Source organism: Phocoena phocoena, chromosome 6, assembly GCF_963924675.1.
Source record: "Phocoena phocoena chromosome 6, mPhoPho1.1, whole genome shotgun sequence".
NCBI classification, from domain to species: domain Eukaryota; kingdom Metazoa; phylum Chordata; class Mammalia; order Artiodactyla; family Phocoenidae; genus Phocoena; species Phocoena phocoena.
The window spans coordinates 88,397,102-88,413,910 of NC_089224.1; the positions used below are offsets into that span (position 1 = coordinate 88,397,102).

General features: G+C 36.3%; 1 protein-coding gene across 1 annotated transcript in view; it reads left to right on the plus strand.

Moving 5' to 3' along the window:
• The window catches only part of TMEM38B (transmembrane protein 38B), a 70,376-nt gene that overhangs the window by 37,525 nt on the left and 16,042 nt on the right, over window positions 1–16,809 (plus strand). Inside the window, exons 3-5 of the mRNA XM_065879433.1 lie at window positions 279–463; window positions 1,277–1,364; window positions 7,043–7,160. Coding sequence (XP_065735505.1) covers window positions 279–463; window positions 1,277–1,364; window positions 7,043–7,160 — 391 coding nt within the window. The remainder of the gene's footprint in view (window positions 1–278; window positions 464–1,276; window positions 1,365–7,042; window positions 7,161–16,809) is intronic.

Below are 16,809 nucleotides of genomic sequence, written 5' to 3' on the forward strand. Positions count from 1 at the left end.
TTGGTCTATTGGTTAAGATTCTGTGCTTCCACTGCAGGGGGCACGGGTTTGATCCGTGGTCAGAGAACTAAGATCCCACATGCTGCACGGAGTAGCCAAAAAAAAAAAAAAAAAATTTATTTTACCCAATCTGTGGTCTTCTTGCAGTCAAATTCCATGTTTATATGGATAATTCCATTTGTTGTGTTTTATCAAATTGTTATTGCTGATATTCTGGATTTTTATTTTTGTTCTTCTGATTCCACTCATGTATTAAAATATTTAAATTTTAATTTCAGGTATATTGTATTTTTTTGCCCCCGTGACCTTGTTTCCCAGGGATATTCATTCCTACCTGTTCAACTCTTCGCTGTGGGAATGAAGGAAGTGACCAGAACTTGGAAAATAGTAGGTGGAGTCACCCATGCTAATAGCTATTACAAAAATGGCTGGATAGTCATGATAGCTATTGGATGGGCCCGAGGTAATATTAACAATATGTGTTCATAAATATTCTGTTATTGGTGTACTACAACTACTGAACAATTCTCTAGTTAAATTAATGGGGACCACATACTTTAATAACAGTCTTTTTTGGAAGATGGAAGCCTTGTTTCTGTTGGCTGGTAAAGTTAATTCAAAACTGGCACTATTCACTAGTACTAGTCATCAGCCATTCTTTTGAGCCTGATTGTCTTAAAAGTAGAATATTTATTATTGGTTTGATTAGAAGCCATAACCAGAGGGATTTGTAGTTAATGTGTAGCCACCACCATAAATAAAACAAGTTTACATAAGAAATTATGTGGCACGTGTAATTAAAAAACTTTGCTCTGTTTTTTTTTTTCTCGCTTTTTTCATCCTGAATAACCTGAAATAGTAAATGTGATTGATTATGGGTTCATGTTCACTCTGCATTACCTACCTTTATTGTATGTTGGAACTGAATAAATTTCTCAATCTGTTGTTATAGTGTACTGCACCTAAAACTAAAATTAGGAAAGGAAGTGATAAAGCAGAGAAGTTTATTTTTTCAGGTCAGAAACAAACCTCTAGCCACATCTCTGTCTGAGGCCCCAATTTTAACCTTATTTGTAGTACAATAGACAGTTGCCATGAAAGAATTGTAATTGTCTCTGTATCATAAATGTACAAGACAACTTTTTTCTCCCTCCCAAGAATCATATTTTGGAGTTGATTTTGGAATTTTAAGTCAAAAGATAGAATTATGGCTTTATTTCATATATTTTCTCAAGAAAATTGGTTAAGTATTCTTGTTTTATCTTGTTCTTTTTAGGTGCAGGTGGTAGCATTATCACGAATTTTGAGCAGTTGGTAAAAGGCTGTTGGAAACCAGAAGCTGATGAATGGCTGAAGATGTCCTAGTGAGTTGGTATAGACTGTACTGAGACTTAGCCTTTTATCCTTAGATCTTACCAGTTTATTTAAAAACACATTTTGGGATCTCTAAATGTGGATGAAACAAACAAACAAATAAATAAAAGGATAATGGGAAGAAAACCAGGAAACCTAAGTTTTTCAAGAAGTCTGCTCTCTTAAATGTAGCTTTTAAAATAAATATTGATTCCTTTTTCTGTGGGTTCCTCCTCTTAGAAAATAAAACCAAACAAAAACTCTTGGATTATTGTAGAACTGTGGGAAGAGTGTGTATTTATGGAGCAAGAACTACATAGGAAGAGAATTCTCTGGAATCAGTTGCAGGCTCTTGGCATTTTCATTAATTTTCACCCAGATTTCAAATTATTCATAGTTCCTGGTAGTAAAATGTCAAGCTTATGGCAACAGTCAATACATTATCATAAAGCCCTGTTAGTTGCTTTAAAAGTGAGAGGTGAATTTAACTATTGGTTTGGCCAAAAAGTGCCTTCGGTTTTTAAGTAAAAAAAAAGACACTTTTTTCATTTTTACCAAGAACTTTATTGAACAATGTACTCACTCTTTTGTTCCACTACCTTCTGCCATTTTTCAGGCAACTTCATAATTACATCTTCCCAAAACTTTTTATGTTTTTGAGCAAAGAACTGTTCCAGGTGCCTTTTACAGTCTTCCAGGGAATTGAATTTTTTTTCCATTAAAAGAATTTTGTAAGGGCCGAAGTAAATGGAAATTCGAAGGTGCAATGTCTGGTGAACATGGCAGATGAATCAGAACTTCCCAGCCAAGCTGTAACAGTTTTTGCCTGGTCATCAAAGAAACATGCAGTCTTGCGTTATCCTGATGGAAGATTATGCATTTTCTGTTGATTAATTCTGGACACTTTTCATCTAGTGCTGCTTTCATTTGGTCTAGTTGGGAGCAGTACTTCTTGGAATTAATCTTTTGGTTTTCCAGAAGGAGCTCATAATAGAGGACTCCCTTCCAATCCCACCATATACACAACATCAGCCTCTTTGGATGAAGACTGGCCTGTGGTGTGGTTGGTGGTGGTTTATTTCACTTGCCCCACGATCTCTTCCGTTCCACATAATTGTACAGTATCCACTTTTCATCGCCCATCACAATATGTTTTAAAAATGGAACATTTTCATTAAGTTTAGTAGAGAATTGCATGCGGAAATACGGACAAAAAGATTTTTTTCACTTAACTTATGTGGAACCCAAACACCAAAGCAATTAACATAACCAAGCTGGTACAAATGATTTTCAACACTTGATTTGGATATTTTGAGTATGTCGGCTATCTCCGGCATGGTATAATGTTGATTGTTCTCAGTTAATATTTCGATTTGGTCTCTGTCAACTTCAACTGGCCTGCCCAAACATGGAGCATCATCCAGCGAGAAATCTCCAGCATGAAACATCACGGTCCACTTTTGACATGTTCAGTCAGTCACAGCACCTTCTCCATATACTGCACAAATCTTTTTTTGTGTTTCAGTTGTGTTTTACCTTTCTTGAAATAATAAAGCATAATATGCCAAAAACGTTGCTTTTTTTCTTCCACCTTCAATGTTAAAATGGCCACACAAAAATTCACTAATTTTGGTAAGTCTTTTTTTAACTGCACACTGATGTGACAGCTGTCACATACAATCTAACAAAATTGTTTCGAATAAAATTAAAGACAATTAAGTGCTGCTAGAGCCATCTGCGGAAGAAACTGAACAAACCTTTCGGCCAACGCAATACATATAAAAATAAGAAAAAGATTAAATAACCCATTCTATGCTTGTACGATGCAGACTACCTTTTGCACCTATTTAAGATAATCTTATCATTAGGTATTCTCTAAAGACACTGACCCAATCTTAAATAAGTCACAAATATATCCCTGATGCACCTGAAAATGAAATAGAGAAATACAGTTACTATTCCCACAATTCAATAAGGAAAGCCTTAGGATTTAGTGGCCATAATAAGCAAGGTGAGGAAGTCTTCATGTGAAAATAAGCTCATTAGAATGGATTAAAAATGAAGGTTGAGAAGCAGTATGAATGATGAAGTATATGTTTGAGTGAACCAGTAGATTTCAGGATGTTTACCTTGGAATGTACCCCTTAAAGCTTGAATGAGGTAGTTTAGAAATAGAACAAAGGAGCTTTGATTGATAATAAGTTATAAATAAAGCATTAGTGTTATTCGGGGGAAATTTTTCTCATTTTGAGTATGTGCTTTGAAACGTCTTCCATGAAACATTTCTTGGGACTGTAAAACTGAAATCAAATTGTGATTCTCCTGTGTTCAGAACCTTGCAGTGACTCCCCAGATGGCCTGTGAGACCCTCCAAGATCTGTGTCTCTCCCGCACCTAATTTGCTCTGACTTCAGCTCTTACTGTTCTCTGCCTTGCTCACTGCACTCTGTCCTTGAGCAAGCCAGGGTGTTGTCTGGTTTAAAACTAACTTCTCTCTCTGCCTAGAATCTTCTTCCTCAGGTGGCCAACTCCCTTATCTGCTTTGCTCAAAGGATTTTCTCAGAGCTTACCTTCTCAATGAGGACTACCCTGCTTAAAATTGCAACACTTCCCTCTATTTCTCCCACAGCATTTATCATATTTTATAATTTACTTATTCATTATGTTTATTTTTCTCTCCCTTTGGCTTTCCTCCATGCTTCAAAGAATACAAGAGGTGAAGTATAGGGATTTTGTCTTTTTTGATTGCTCTTATATCCTAAACACCTATCACATAGTAGACAGTAAATATTATGTGAATGAATGAATGATTAACAATTTGTCAAGTGAGATCATTGGGATCCATTACGATATTTTGTGTATGCATATATATATGTTTTCATATATTTATTACCAAATACTTTTGCATAGTGGAAAAAGCCTGTATGGTCTTAGAGAATACATACATTGTAATAAACAGGATGTTGGTAAAAATATGAATGTTAGAGGTGCTGGTGAGGTCTTAGAGGAATTGAGGAACATGATACTGGAAACTGGAAGAAAGGTGATTTAGTTATATGGCTGCAGTTGTGTCGAAAGCATAATTGTAAGCATTGAACTTGGATATTTAGTTGAGTTTCAGAAGCAAAGTGTTGGCAGTCTGAGCTGGTTTCTTCTTGCTTCTTATAGTGAAGTGTGAGAGGAAAGAGTTGAATTGAGGGAATAACTGCTAAACAAAGAAACCAGGACTTGATGATTTGGGAAATTCTCAGCCTATACAGATTGCAAAAGATGATAAAATTAGGAGAGTCATTCTTAGGAAAAGCCTGCTGTGGAGAGAAAGTTAAGGGTGTGGCTGGACAACTTTTGCTAGTGTTAAAAGAGATTAGGCGTGTGATTCATGGATCCATTCATCTATCATAGCAGAAGCCTGGAATAGAGATGAGATTATCCAGGAAAGATCTGTGAAGGACCATCTTGACTGATGGCGTGGATCCCCTGTGCCATGCATAGGAAACCCAAAAGATTTTTGAAAGTGTTGTATCAGCAGAAACACTGCCAGGTTGGACTGAAAGGGACAGAGACAAGATGAAATAAAAGAAGTCAGACTCCCAAAATTCTACAGGTAGAAACAGGCTGATAAAATTTTTAGCTGTCGATATGTGCTACCATTCAGGGAAAAGGAAGAATGGCTTTAAGGTGGGACCTGCGGGCCTAGAAACCTGAGGCCAGACCCATAGGCTGGAGTCACAGGTGCAAAAGCCAGAGCCATGAATGCAGAGATTAGAGCTGTAAACTCAGAGGATGGAGCCTCAGGCCACAGAAGATTATTCCTGGGTCTTGAAACCTAATGGAATTTGCCCTGCTGGATTTTGAAATTGCATGGGACTGTGATCACTTTCTTCTTTCCATTTTCTCTCTTTTGGCATGGGAGTGCTTATAGCTGTTACCTATGCTTATTCCACCATTGTATTTTGGAAGCAGATAGCTTATTTACTAGGTTCACAGGAAACTAATATAATAAGTATAAGAATTTTCTGAATGCATTCTGATCTTTGTAACCAATCTCATTGACTTTTTCCTAAATCCCAGCCCTGCTCCAATCCCCTGCTTCAATTTATTGTTTACAGAATCCTTGCTCCTCAGATTCATCGCTTCTGAATTTATGCTCTAAGAGAACACAATCCAGAGTAGAATATGTGTATGCTAAGATGCCCATGATGAGGCACTATGGTTCAGAAACCAAACTATTAGAAACAGAGTAGCAAAAGGACATTAAGACAATGTCTTAATGGAATTAACTATTTTTTATCTCATTCTTTTAAAAGTCAGTTTGGTGTACCTTTTATGATACAGTTGTACATAATTTATAAATTAATTGATATATATTAAGGAGTGTCTTAAAACACTTTTACCACTAGAGATGCACACTCAAAAAGTTTGTGGACCGCTGTTCTAAAACAGGAATGCTGCCCAGTTATTGGTAGCCAAACCCCTGTTACCCAAACGTAACTGTTTTGAACTCAATCCTTAGCTTGTACTGATTAAACAAACTACTTGTTTTTCATAAAGTGGTTTATAGGGGCTTTTAAATTTGTCATATTTTATACTGTGGCATTCTAAGAGTTTATTATTTATCTTTTTCTAGTTTTAAGCATAAAGAGCTAGAAAATGATCTGTTACTGAAATATACTTTATGTGGCAAGTATATGACATGAAAGTAGTGCTTGTTATATGTTAATAGATAAACATAGACTTTAAATTTTAATGTGTTGGGTAATGTATTGGCTAACGCTAATACTTTGTGCTGGAGTTAGCTAAGTGATGTGCTGGAGCTGGCTCATACTGTTTTATGAGAGCCATTCCACACAGCAGCCTGAAGTGGGCTGTGGGAGTACAGTTGGGCCTCTGTATCCATGGTTTCTGCATCAGTGGATTAACCAACTGTGGATCAAAACTATTAGAAAAAAAATTCCAGAAAGTTCCAGAAAGCAAACCTTGAATTTGCCATGTACTGATAACTGTTTACATAGTACTTATACTGTAATTACAACTGTTTACATAGCATTTACATTATATTAGGTATTGTAAATAATCTAGAGATGGTTTAAAGTATGTGGGAGGATGTGCATAGGTTATATGCAAATACTACATCATCTTATATCACGGACTTGGGCATCAGTGGATTTTGGTAAATGTGGGGGCTCCTGGAACAAATTCCCTTCGAATACCATGGGGCGACTGTATTTACACTGTAAATACACTGTATTTACATGTGGAAATGAGGAAATGCTGCAAATCAGGACTTTCTTTTCCATCCCCCATCCCACCCAAGGAACTTGGTTAGCACTATAAAGTTTTTCAGGGCTAACATACTTTTCCCAAATCATGCTGTGGAACGTGGGACTTTCAAATCCTTTGTGAAAAAGTATTATGTGGTCAGTTCAGAAATATTACATATAGAAATGTACTCTCTTTATCAGAAAGTCACAGTATGTATGAACATTCTAAACTTTGATACTTTATGCTGTAAAGAAAGGTATTTAACTTTATGTAACTCAGCATTTCCAAAACTTTATATTTACAGAACTCATTTTTGTGTTACATCTATTAATAACTCATTAAATTAATATTTTGAGAATACTGTTTGAGAAATATAAAGATAAATAATATTTATTACTTATTGAGTTAAAATGTGTTTTATTTTCAGCCCTGCCAAGGTAACCCTGCTGGGGTCAGTTATCTTCACATTCCAGCAAACCAATCATCTGGCAATATCAAGGCATAATCTTATGTTCCTCTATACTATGTTTCTTGTGGCCACAAAGGTAAGAGTTCAAAGTAGCAATAAAGCAGTATTACAAATTCTGTGTAACCAAAATTCTGCATAAGGCAAGTAACGGAAAAATTTATTTTTTATTATAGTCTAAAAATATCAAATTTGGGGAGTTATTCAGCACATCCATGACTTACTGAAACATAGCTCTTCTGTGATTCCTCATTTGATTTATGCTGAGGCTATCAGGAAGGATCTGCAGATAACCTTATAGTATTTACATTGGAGGCCAGAGAGTAGTGGAAATAGCCAAGGCTGATCAGAGACTGCAAAGTGTTGTGTCATTTGTAAAATGAGGTTCTTGGAGTAGATGTTCTCTGAGGTTCCTTTAAACTTTAAAACTTTTATATTTTTATATTAGGACATATTTGTGGTCATTCTCTTTAATTACTGTTGTCTGGTTGGATGCTTTATCCCTTCGTGAAGTTAGGAAATAGTATAAGATGGTATAAGACCATAGGTTTCAGAGACAGGCAGTCTTAAATTCAAATCCTAGCTTCGCTGTCTAATCCCTGAATAGGCAAGTTACTTAATGTCTCTGAATCCTGATTTCCTCGTCTTCATTGTACCGATTGTTGATATGGTTCGAGATGACATATACCATTCTGTGACTGTGTCCGACACATCTTATTTATTTATTTATTTTTATTTATTTTTGGCTGTGTTGGGTCTTCGTTGCAGCACGTGGGCTTTCTGTAGTTGCGGTGAGCGGGGGCTGCACTTCGTTGTGGTGCACGGGCTTCTTATTGTGGTGGCTTCTCTTGTTGTGGAGCGCGGGCTTCAGTAGTGTGGGTCGCGGGCTGTAGAGCACAGGCTCAGTAATTGTGGCACGCAGGCTCAGTAGTTGTGGTGCAGAGGCTTAGTTGCTCTGCGGCATGTGGGATCTTCCTGGACCAGGGCTCCCTTGCATTGGCAGGCGGATTCTTAACCACTGCGCCACCAGGGAAGCCCTCTGACACATCTTATGAATTTTATTTCAGCTGTATGATGAGACTAATTCTGATTATTATTATTCTTAAATTTTTTATATATTCACTATTCACGAGTAGACAGTTGATTTTAAAATATTATTATTTAAGCCTAGAGAAATTTTATAGATATCTGTATCTCAGCCTAGATGTTTCCAGCTAAAAACTTACCTATGAGATGCTTAGAAGGAAAACAGTATGTATTATATAAATTTATATCTTAGAAAGAACCAAATCACTGTAGGGATCATTTATTTTTATTCCAGTAGTCTCTGCAGTGGAGGTGATCTGTGGTTGTTGTACTTCAGATATCTGAGGCAAAAATCTCTTCATATGTGCCTTCTTCTAACAGTCATCAGATGTTTTGTTTTGTTTTGTTTTGTTTTTTGCGGTATGCGGGCCTCTCACTGTTGTGGCCTCTCCCGTTGCGGAGCACAGGCTCTGGACGCACAGGCTCAGCAGCCATGGCTCACGGGCCCAGCCGCTCCGCGGCATGTGGGATCTTCCCGAACCGGGGCACGAACCTGTGTCCCCTGCATCGGCAGGCGGACTCTCAACCACTGCGCCCCCAGGGAAGCCCAGTCATCAAATTTTGAGCTGCATTTTTTGGTAACATTTTTACTGAGATATATTTTACATACCATACAATTCATCCATTGAAAGTATACAATTCAGTGGTCTTTAGTATATTCACAGAGATGTGCAGCTGTTACCACAATTGATATTAGAACATTTTCATCACCCCAAAATAAACCTCATACCTGTTAGCAGTCACTTCACATTTTCCCTCAATCCCCTCAACTGTAGACGACCCCTGATCTACTTTCTGTCTATAAATTTGCCTATTCTGACATTTCATGTAAGTGGAATCATGCAATATGTGGCTTGTGACTGGTTTCTTTCACTTGCATGATGTTTTTGATGTTCATCCATATTGTAGTATGTATCAGTATGTTATTCCTTTTAATTGCCAAATAATATTCCATTGTGTGGGTATACCACATTTTATTTCTCTATCAGTTGATGGATTTGGGGCTGTTTTACCTTTTGGGTAATATGAATAATGAGCTATGAACATTCATGTACACGTTTTTGTGTGGACATATATTACATTCCTCTTGGGTGTATCATATAGGAATTGAATTATTAGATCATATAGTAATTCAACGTTTAATCTTTTGAGGAACTAACGGACTGTTTTCCAAAGTGGCTTCATCATTTTACGTTCCCACCAGCAATGTATGTGAGAGTTCTAATTTCACCACATCCTTAACCAATGCATATCTTTTTTATAGCCATCCTAGTGGGTGTGAAGAAGCAATTCATTGTGATTTTGATTTATAGTTCCCTGATGACTAATGATGTTGAGCATTTTTTATGTGCTTGTTGGCCATTTGTATATTTTCTTTGGAAAAATATCTGTTCAGATCGTTTGCCCTTTTTTAATCATGGCATTTGTCTTTTTAATGTTGAGTTGTAAGATTTCTTTATGTATTCTGGATACTAGACCCTTATTAGATTTCTGGTTTGTAAATGTTTTCTCCTATTCTGTGATTTGTCTTTTCACTTTCTTCGTAGTGTCCTTGGAAGCACAAAATTTTTAAATTTTGATAAAGTCCAATTTGCATATTTTCTCTTTTGTTGCGTATGCTTCTGGTGTCATATCTAAGAACCCATTGACAAATCTAAGGTCAAAAAGATTTACCTCTATGTTTTTTTCTAAGAGATTTATAGTTTTAGCTCTTATATTTAGTTCTGTGATCTGTTTTGAGTTAATTTTTGTGTATGGGATATCTAGTTGTTCAAGCACCATTTATTGAAAAGACTGTTCTTTCCCTCATTGAATTGTCTTGGCACCCTTGTAGAAAATCAGTTGACTGTAAATGTAAGAGTTTATTTCTGGACTCTCACTTTTATCCCATTCATCTCTGCCTATTTTTATATTTGTACCATGCTATCTTAATTATTTCAGCTTTGCAGTAAGTTTTGAAATTGGGAACTGTGAGTCTTCCAGGTTTGTTCTTCTTTCTCAGGATTGTTTTGACCACTCTAGGTCACTTGAATTTCCATATGAATTTTAGAATTAACTTGACAATTTCTGCAAAGAAGGCCAGCTTATGTCTTCATAGGGATTACATTGAATCTGCAAATCAGTTTGGGGAGTAGTGTCATCTTAACAATGTTAAGTCTTATAATCCATCAACATAGATTTTAAAATTTTATTTAGGTCTTCTTTAATTTTTTTCAATGATGTTTTCAGTATATAAGCCTTACACTTCAGTTGTTAACTTTATTCCTAAGTATTTTGTTCTCTTTGATGCTATAGTAAATGAGATTGTTTTTTAAATGTTTTATTTTCAGATTGTACCTTGAAAATGTGTGGAAATAAAATTGATTTTTTATATAATCTTGTATATTGTAACCTAGCTGAATTTATTTATTAGCTCTAATAGTTTTTTATTTTTAATGTATTCCTTAGGGTTTTCTACAAGATCATGTCATTTGCATAGAAATAATTTTCCTTCTTCCTTTTCAATCTCCATGTCTTCTTATCTCATTTTCTTGCCCAGTTGCCCTGTCTAGAACTTCCAGCACAATGTTGAATAGAAATAGAGAGAATGAACATCCTTATCTTCTTTTTGATCCTAGGGAGAAAGCATTCAGTCTTTCACTAACAGGTATGATATTAGCTGAGGGTGTTTTATAGGTGCCCTTTATCAGATTATGTTAGTTCCCTTCTCCTCCTCGTTTGTTGAGTGTTTTTATCATGAAGTAGTGTTGGGAGCTATATAAATTTTGAGAGTTTCTAACTTTAATCTTTAAAGAAAATGAATGTGTGTTGTGGGTTTAGTTAGATTAACTGGTACTGGTATCTGTTAAATTTTTTGAATTGCAAGGATCAGTTTTTGTTGAAGGCCTAATTTGTAGCATAAAAATGATAGCTTTTCTTACAATAGTAATTGGCAGTACCAGACATACAGTTATTTATTATAGCACCTAAATTTAAATACCATATCACAAATTGATAATAAAAAGGTATTTTAAAGTAGAATAACATACAGTATTGAACTTTTCTCATAGTATTCCTCAAATCTTCCTAACTAGAATATTATTCCCCTAACATTTTAGAATAATATTCTAATAATTTAGAATAATATTCCCCAACATTTTACTAAATATCCACCAACTTCTGAGCAGAATATTCATTTTTAGCTCATCCTTTTGCCCAGATTCCCTTCAGATTTATACTGATTTTTAAATAGCTTGTGATTTGTTTGAGTAGCTACTATAGTTTTTCATTTCTTAGGTATAAAATAATGAATTGACAGAATATACAGAGAAAAAATCGGCACTAATTATTTTTCTTTACCTTGCTTTTCTTGTATTATTTATATAGTTAGGAAATTTGCATTGTGTGTTTGTTTTGGATAATAATCCAGTGTTTTGACATATACAAAGATGCTAATAAATATGATTCCTCTTTTCAAAGAGAATATCTCCCACAAGTAAGACAAGGGCACAGGTATCTATAATACAAGTATAAAAAGAGTAACAGAAAGTAAGTGCCACCAGTATTGCTCGACCTCTAGAATCTCTGTTGTCATCTCACCCACTAGAAGCTGCTCTGTGGTAAAACTCAGGTATTCTCACCCTTGAAATGTGCGGCCTAGCTATGGACTTGTGGCACCATCCCACGTAGACATGAAGTCTCCTCCCTGCCCCACGCCTGCCTATCTTCCTCCTGACACCCTGCCTGAGGATTCCAGTTAGTTTAGCTGCACCTGATGTGTCTCTCCCATTGGAGATGATTTGAGAAAAGTTTCAGAAGCATGGAATATCTTTTGGCTCCTCAGTGTAAGAAGTTATTGTGAAATAGATAAAGCAAAGGGAGATTTGAGTGGTCAAGAAAGATTAAAACCAAAAAGAGGCTGTTGGATTTTGAAATTGAGGTATTTGGTGACCTTGGTAAAAGTAGTTTCAAATGGACTGTTAGAGAATAGAAAAAAGTTTTTGATAGACTGAGGTGAATAAGAGGAAGTAAAGACGAGGAGTATAAACTACTTTAAAGGGATTTAGAGTCTAAACAAAAACAACTTGGGAGAGGAGTTTGGCAGTATCCGATAAAGTTGAAGATTTATGTATCTTGGACTTCCCTGGTGGCTCAGTGGTTAAGAATCCACCTGCCAGTGCAGGGGACACGGGTTCGAGCCCTGGTTCAGGAAGATTCCACATGCCGTGGAGCAACTAAGCCCGTGTGCCACAACTACTGAGCCTGCGCTCTAGAGCCGGTGTGCCACAACTACTGAAGCCCACATGCCTAGATCCCATGCTCCACAAGAACAGAAGCCACCACAGTGAAAAGCCCGCGCACCGCAACGAAAGTGTAGCCCCTGCTCTCCGTAACTAGAGAAAGCTTGTGCACAGCAACGAAGACCCAACTCAGCCAAAAATAAATAAATAAAATAAATTTATATTAAAAAAAAGATTTATGTATCTTGTGAACTAGTAATTCCATTTCTAGGTATAACCTACATCATTCTCCCAAGGTGTAATACAGAACCCAGCTTCATCAGGATCTCTTAAAAAATGCTTTAGCATTTAAGTAGCATTTAATATTCATTTACTAAAAACTTAAGAATGAGCTCCTTTAAAATTAACAAAAAAATCAACTTTACTGAAGTATAATTTGCACATAATAAAATATAGCCTTTCTAGAGTTTCAGTAAATTTGTGTACCTATGTAACCACCACTACAACCAAGATATGGAATATTTCCATTACTTGAAAAAGTCCCTTGTGCTCTAATCAAGTACATCCCAACCACCACCCATGGCCCCAGGGTGGAACACCCATTTCCATGTAAGTGGGATCATATAGTATATATTTTTTCTGTCTGGCTTCTTTTGCTCAGCATGTTTTTGAGATTTATCCATGTTGTCGCATATTCCTTTTTATTGCTAAGTAGCATTATATACCACAATTTGTTTATGTAATTACCTGTTGATGGATTTTGGATTATTACCAGCTTTTGATTATTTGAATACGGTTATTATGCATAAAGCTGCTATAAACATGTTTACTTTGTGTGCACATATATTTTCATTTCTCTTGGATATATAGGAGTGGAATTGTTGGGTCACGTGGAAAGCTTATGTTACATGATACAAGCTTAATATATAGAAATCTATTGCTTTTCTATACACTAATAATGAACTATCAGGAAGAGAAAGTAAGAAATCAATCCCATTTAAAATCTCATCAAAAAGAATAAAATACCTAAGAATAACTTAACCAAGCAGGTGAAAGACTCATATAACAATGATGAAGAAATTTGAAAATGATACAAAGAAGTGGGTCTGTTTCTGTTTTGTATATAAGTTCATTTGTATCATTTTTTTTTTAGATTCCACATATAAGCGATGTCACGTGATATTTGTCTTTCTCTTGTTTCACATAATATGTTAATCTCTAGGTCCATCCATGTTGCTGCAAATGGCACTATTTCATTCTTTTTTATGGCTGAATAATATTACATTGTGTGTGTGTGTGTGTGTGTGTGTGTATGCACACACACATACAACATCTTCTTTATAGATTCATCTGTTGACGGACATTTAGGTTGCTTCCATGTCTTGGCTATTGTAAATAGTGCTGCAGTGAACATTGGGGTGCATGTATCTTTTCAAATTATGGTTTCTCTGGATGTATGCCTTGGAGTGGGATTGCAGGATCATATGGTAGCTCTATTTTTAGTTTTTTTTTTTAAACATCTTTATTAGAGTATAATTGCTTTACAATGGTGTGCCAGTTTCTGCTTTATAACAAAGTGAATCAGTTATACATATACATACGTCCCCATATCTCTTCCCTCTTGCATCTCCCTCCCTCCCACCCTCCCTATCCCACCCCTCTAGGTGGTCACAAAGCACCGAGCTGATCTCCCTGTGCTGTGTGGCTGCTTCCCACTAGCTATCTGTTTTACGTTTGGTAGTGTATATATGTCCATGCCACTCTGTCACTTTGTCCCAGCTTACCTTTGCCCCACTCCCCGTATCCTTAAGCCCATTCTCTAGTAGGTCTGCATCTTTATTCCCGTCTTGCCCCTAGGTTCTTCTGACCATTTTCTATTTTCTTTTATTTTTTTTTAGATTCCACATATATATGTGTTAGCGTACAGTATTTGTTTCCCTCTTTCTGACTTACTTCACTCTGTATGGCAGTCTCTAGGTCCATCCACCTCACTACAGATAACTCAGTTTCGTTCCTTTTTATGGCTGAGTAATATTCCATTGTATATATGTGCCACATCTTCTTTATCCATTCATCTGTTGATGGACACTTAGGTTGCTTCCATGTCCTGGCTATTGTAAATAGAGCTGCAATGAACATTTTAGTATATGACTCTTTTTGAATTATGGTTTTCTCAGGGTATATGCCCAGTAGTGGGATTGCTGGGTCGTATGGTAGTTCTATTTTTAGTTTTTTAAGGAACCTCCATACTGTTCTCCATAGTGGCTGTATCAATATACATTCCCACCAACAGTGCAACAGTGCAACAGTGCATTCCCTTTTCTCCACAACCTCTCCAGCATTTATTGTTTGTAGATTTTTTGATGATGGCCATTCTGACCAGTGTGAGATGATATCTCATTGTAGTTTAGATTAGCACGTCTCTAATGATTAATGATGTTGAGCATTCTTTCATGTGTTTGTTGGCAATCTGTATATCTTCTTTGGAGAAACGTCTATTTGGGTCTTCTGCCCATTTTTGCATTGGGTTGTTTGTATTTTTTCATATTGAGCTGCATGATTTGCTTGTATGTTTTGGACATTAATCCTTTGTCAGTTGCTTCATTTGCAAATATTTTCTCCTATTCTGAGGGTTGTCTTTTCATCTTGTTTATGGTTTCCTTTGCTGTGCACAAGGTTTTAAGTTTCATTAGGTCCCATTTATTTATTTTTGTTTTTATTTCCATTTCTCTAGGAAGCGGGTCAAAAAGGATCTTGCTGTGATTTATGTCATAGAGTGTTCTGCCTATGTTTTCCTCTCAGAGTTTGATGGTGTCTGGACTTACGTTTAGGTCTTGAATCAATTTTGAGTGTTTTTTTGTGTATCGTGTTAGGGAGTGTTCTAATTTCATTCTTTTACATGTAGCTGTCCAGTTTTCCCAGCACCACTTATTGAAGAGGCTGCCTTTTCACCACAGTATATTCTTGCCTCCTTTGTCAAAGATAAGGTGACCATATGTGCGTGGGTTTAGCTCTGGGCTTTCTATCCTATTCCATTGATCTATGTGTCTTTTTTTGTGTCAGTACCATACTGTCTTGATTATTGTAGCTTTGTAGTATAGTCTGAGGTCAGGGAGCCTGATTCCTCCAGCTCCATTTTTCTTTCTCAAGATTGCTTTGGCTATTCGGGGTCTTTTGTGTTTCCATACAAATTGTGAAAATTTTTTTCTAGTTCTGTGGAAAATGCCAGTGGTAGTTTGACAGGGATTGCATTGAATCTGTAGATTGCTTTGGGTAGTAGAGTCATTTTTACAATGTTGATTCTTCCAATCCAAGAACATGGTATATCTCTCCATCTATTTGTATCATCTTTAATTTCTTTCATCAGTGTCTTATAATTTTCTGCATACAGGTCTTTTGTCTCCTTAGGTAGGTTTATGCCTAGATATTTTATTCTTTTTGTTGCAGTGGTAAATGGGTTTTCTTAATTTCACTTTCAGATTTTTCATCATTTGTGTAAAGGAAAGCAAGAGATTTTTGTGTGTTAATTTTGTATCCTGCTACTTTACCAAATTCATTGATTAGCTCTAGTAGTTTTCTGGTAGCATCTTTAGGATTCTCTATGTACAGTATCATGTCATCTGCAAAGAGTGACAGCTTTACTTCTTCTTTTCCGATTTGGATTCCTTTTATTTCTTTTTCTTCTCTGACTGCTGTGGCTAAAACTTCCAAAACTATGTTGAATAATAGTGGTGAGAGTGGGCAACGTTGTCTTGTTCCTGATCTTAGTGGAAATGGTTTCAGTTTTTCACCATGGAGGATGATGTTGGCTCTGGGTTTGGCATATATGGCCTTTATTATGTTGAGGAAAGTTCCCTCTATGCCTACTTTCTGGAGGGGTTTTATCATAAATGGGTGTTGAATTTTGTCAAAAGCTTTCTCTGCATCTGTTGAGATGATCATATGGTTTTCCTCCTCAATTTGTTAATATGGTGTATCACGTTGATTGATTTGCATATATTGAAGAATCTTTGCATTCCTGGGATAAACCCCACTTGATCATGGTGCATGATCCTTTTAATGTGCTGTTGGATTCTGTTTGCTAGTATTTTGGTGAGGATTTTTGCATCTATGTTCATCAGGGATATTGGCCTGTAGTTTTCTTTCTTTGTGACATCTTTGTCTGGTTTTGGTATCAGGGTGATGGTGGCCTCGTAGAATGAGTTTGGGAGTGTTCCTCCCTCTGCTATATTTTGGAAGAGTTTGAACAGGTTAGGTGTTAGCTCTTCTCTAAATGTTTGGTAGAATTTGCCTGTGAAGCCTTCTGGTCCTGGGCTTTTGTTTGTTGGAAGACTTTTAATCACAATTTCAATTTCAATGTTTGTGATTCGTCTGTTCATATTTTCTGTTTCTTCCTGGTTCAGTCTCGGAAGGTTGTGCTTT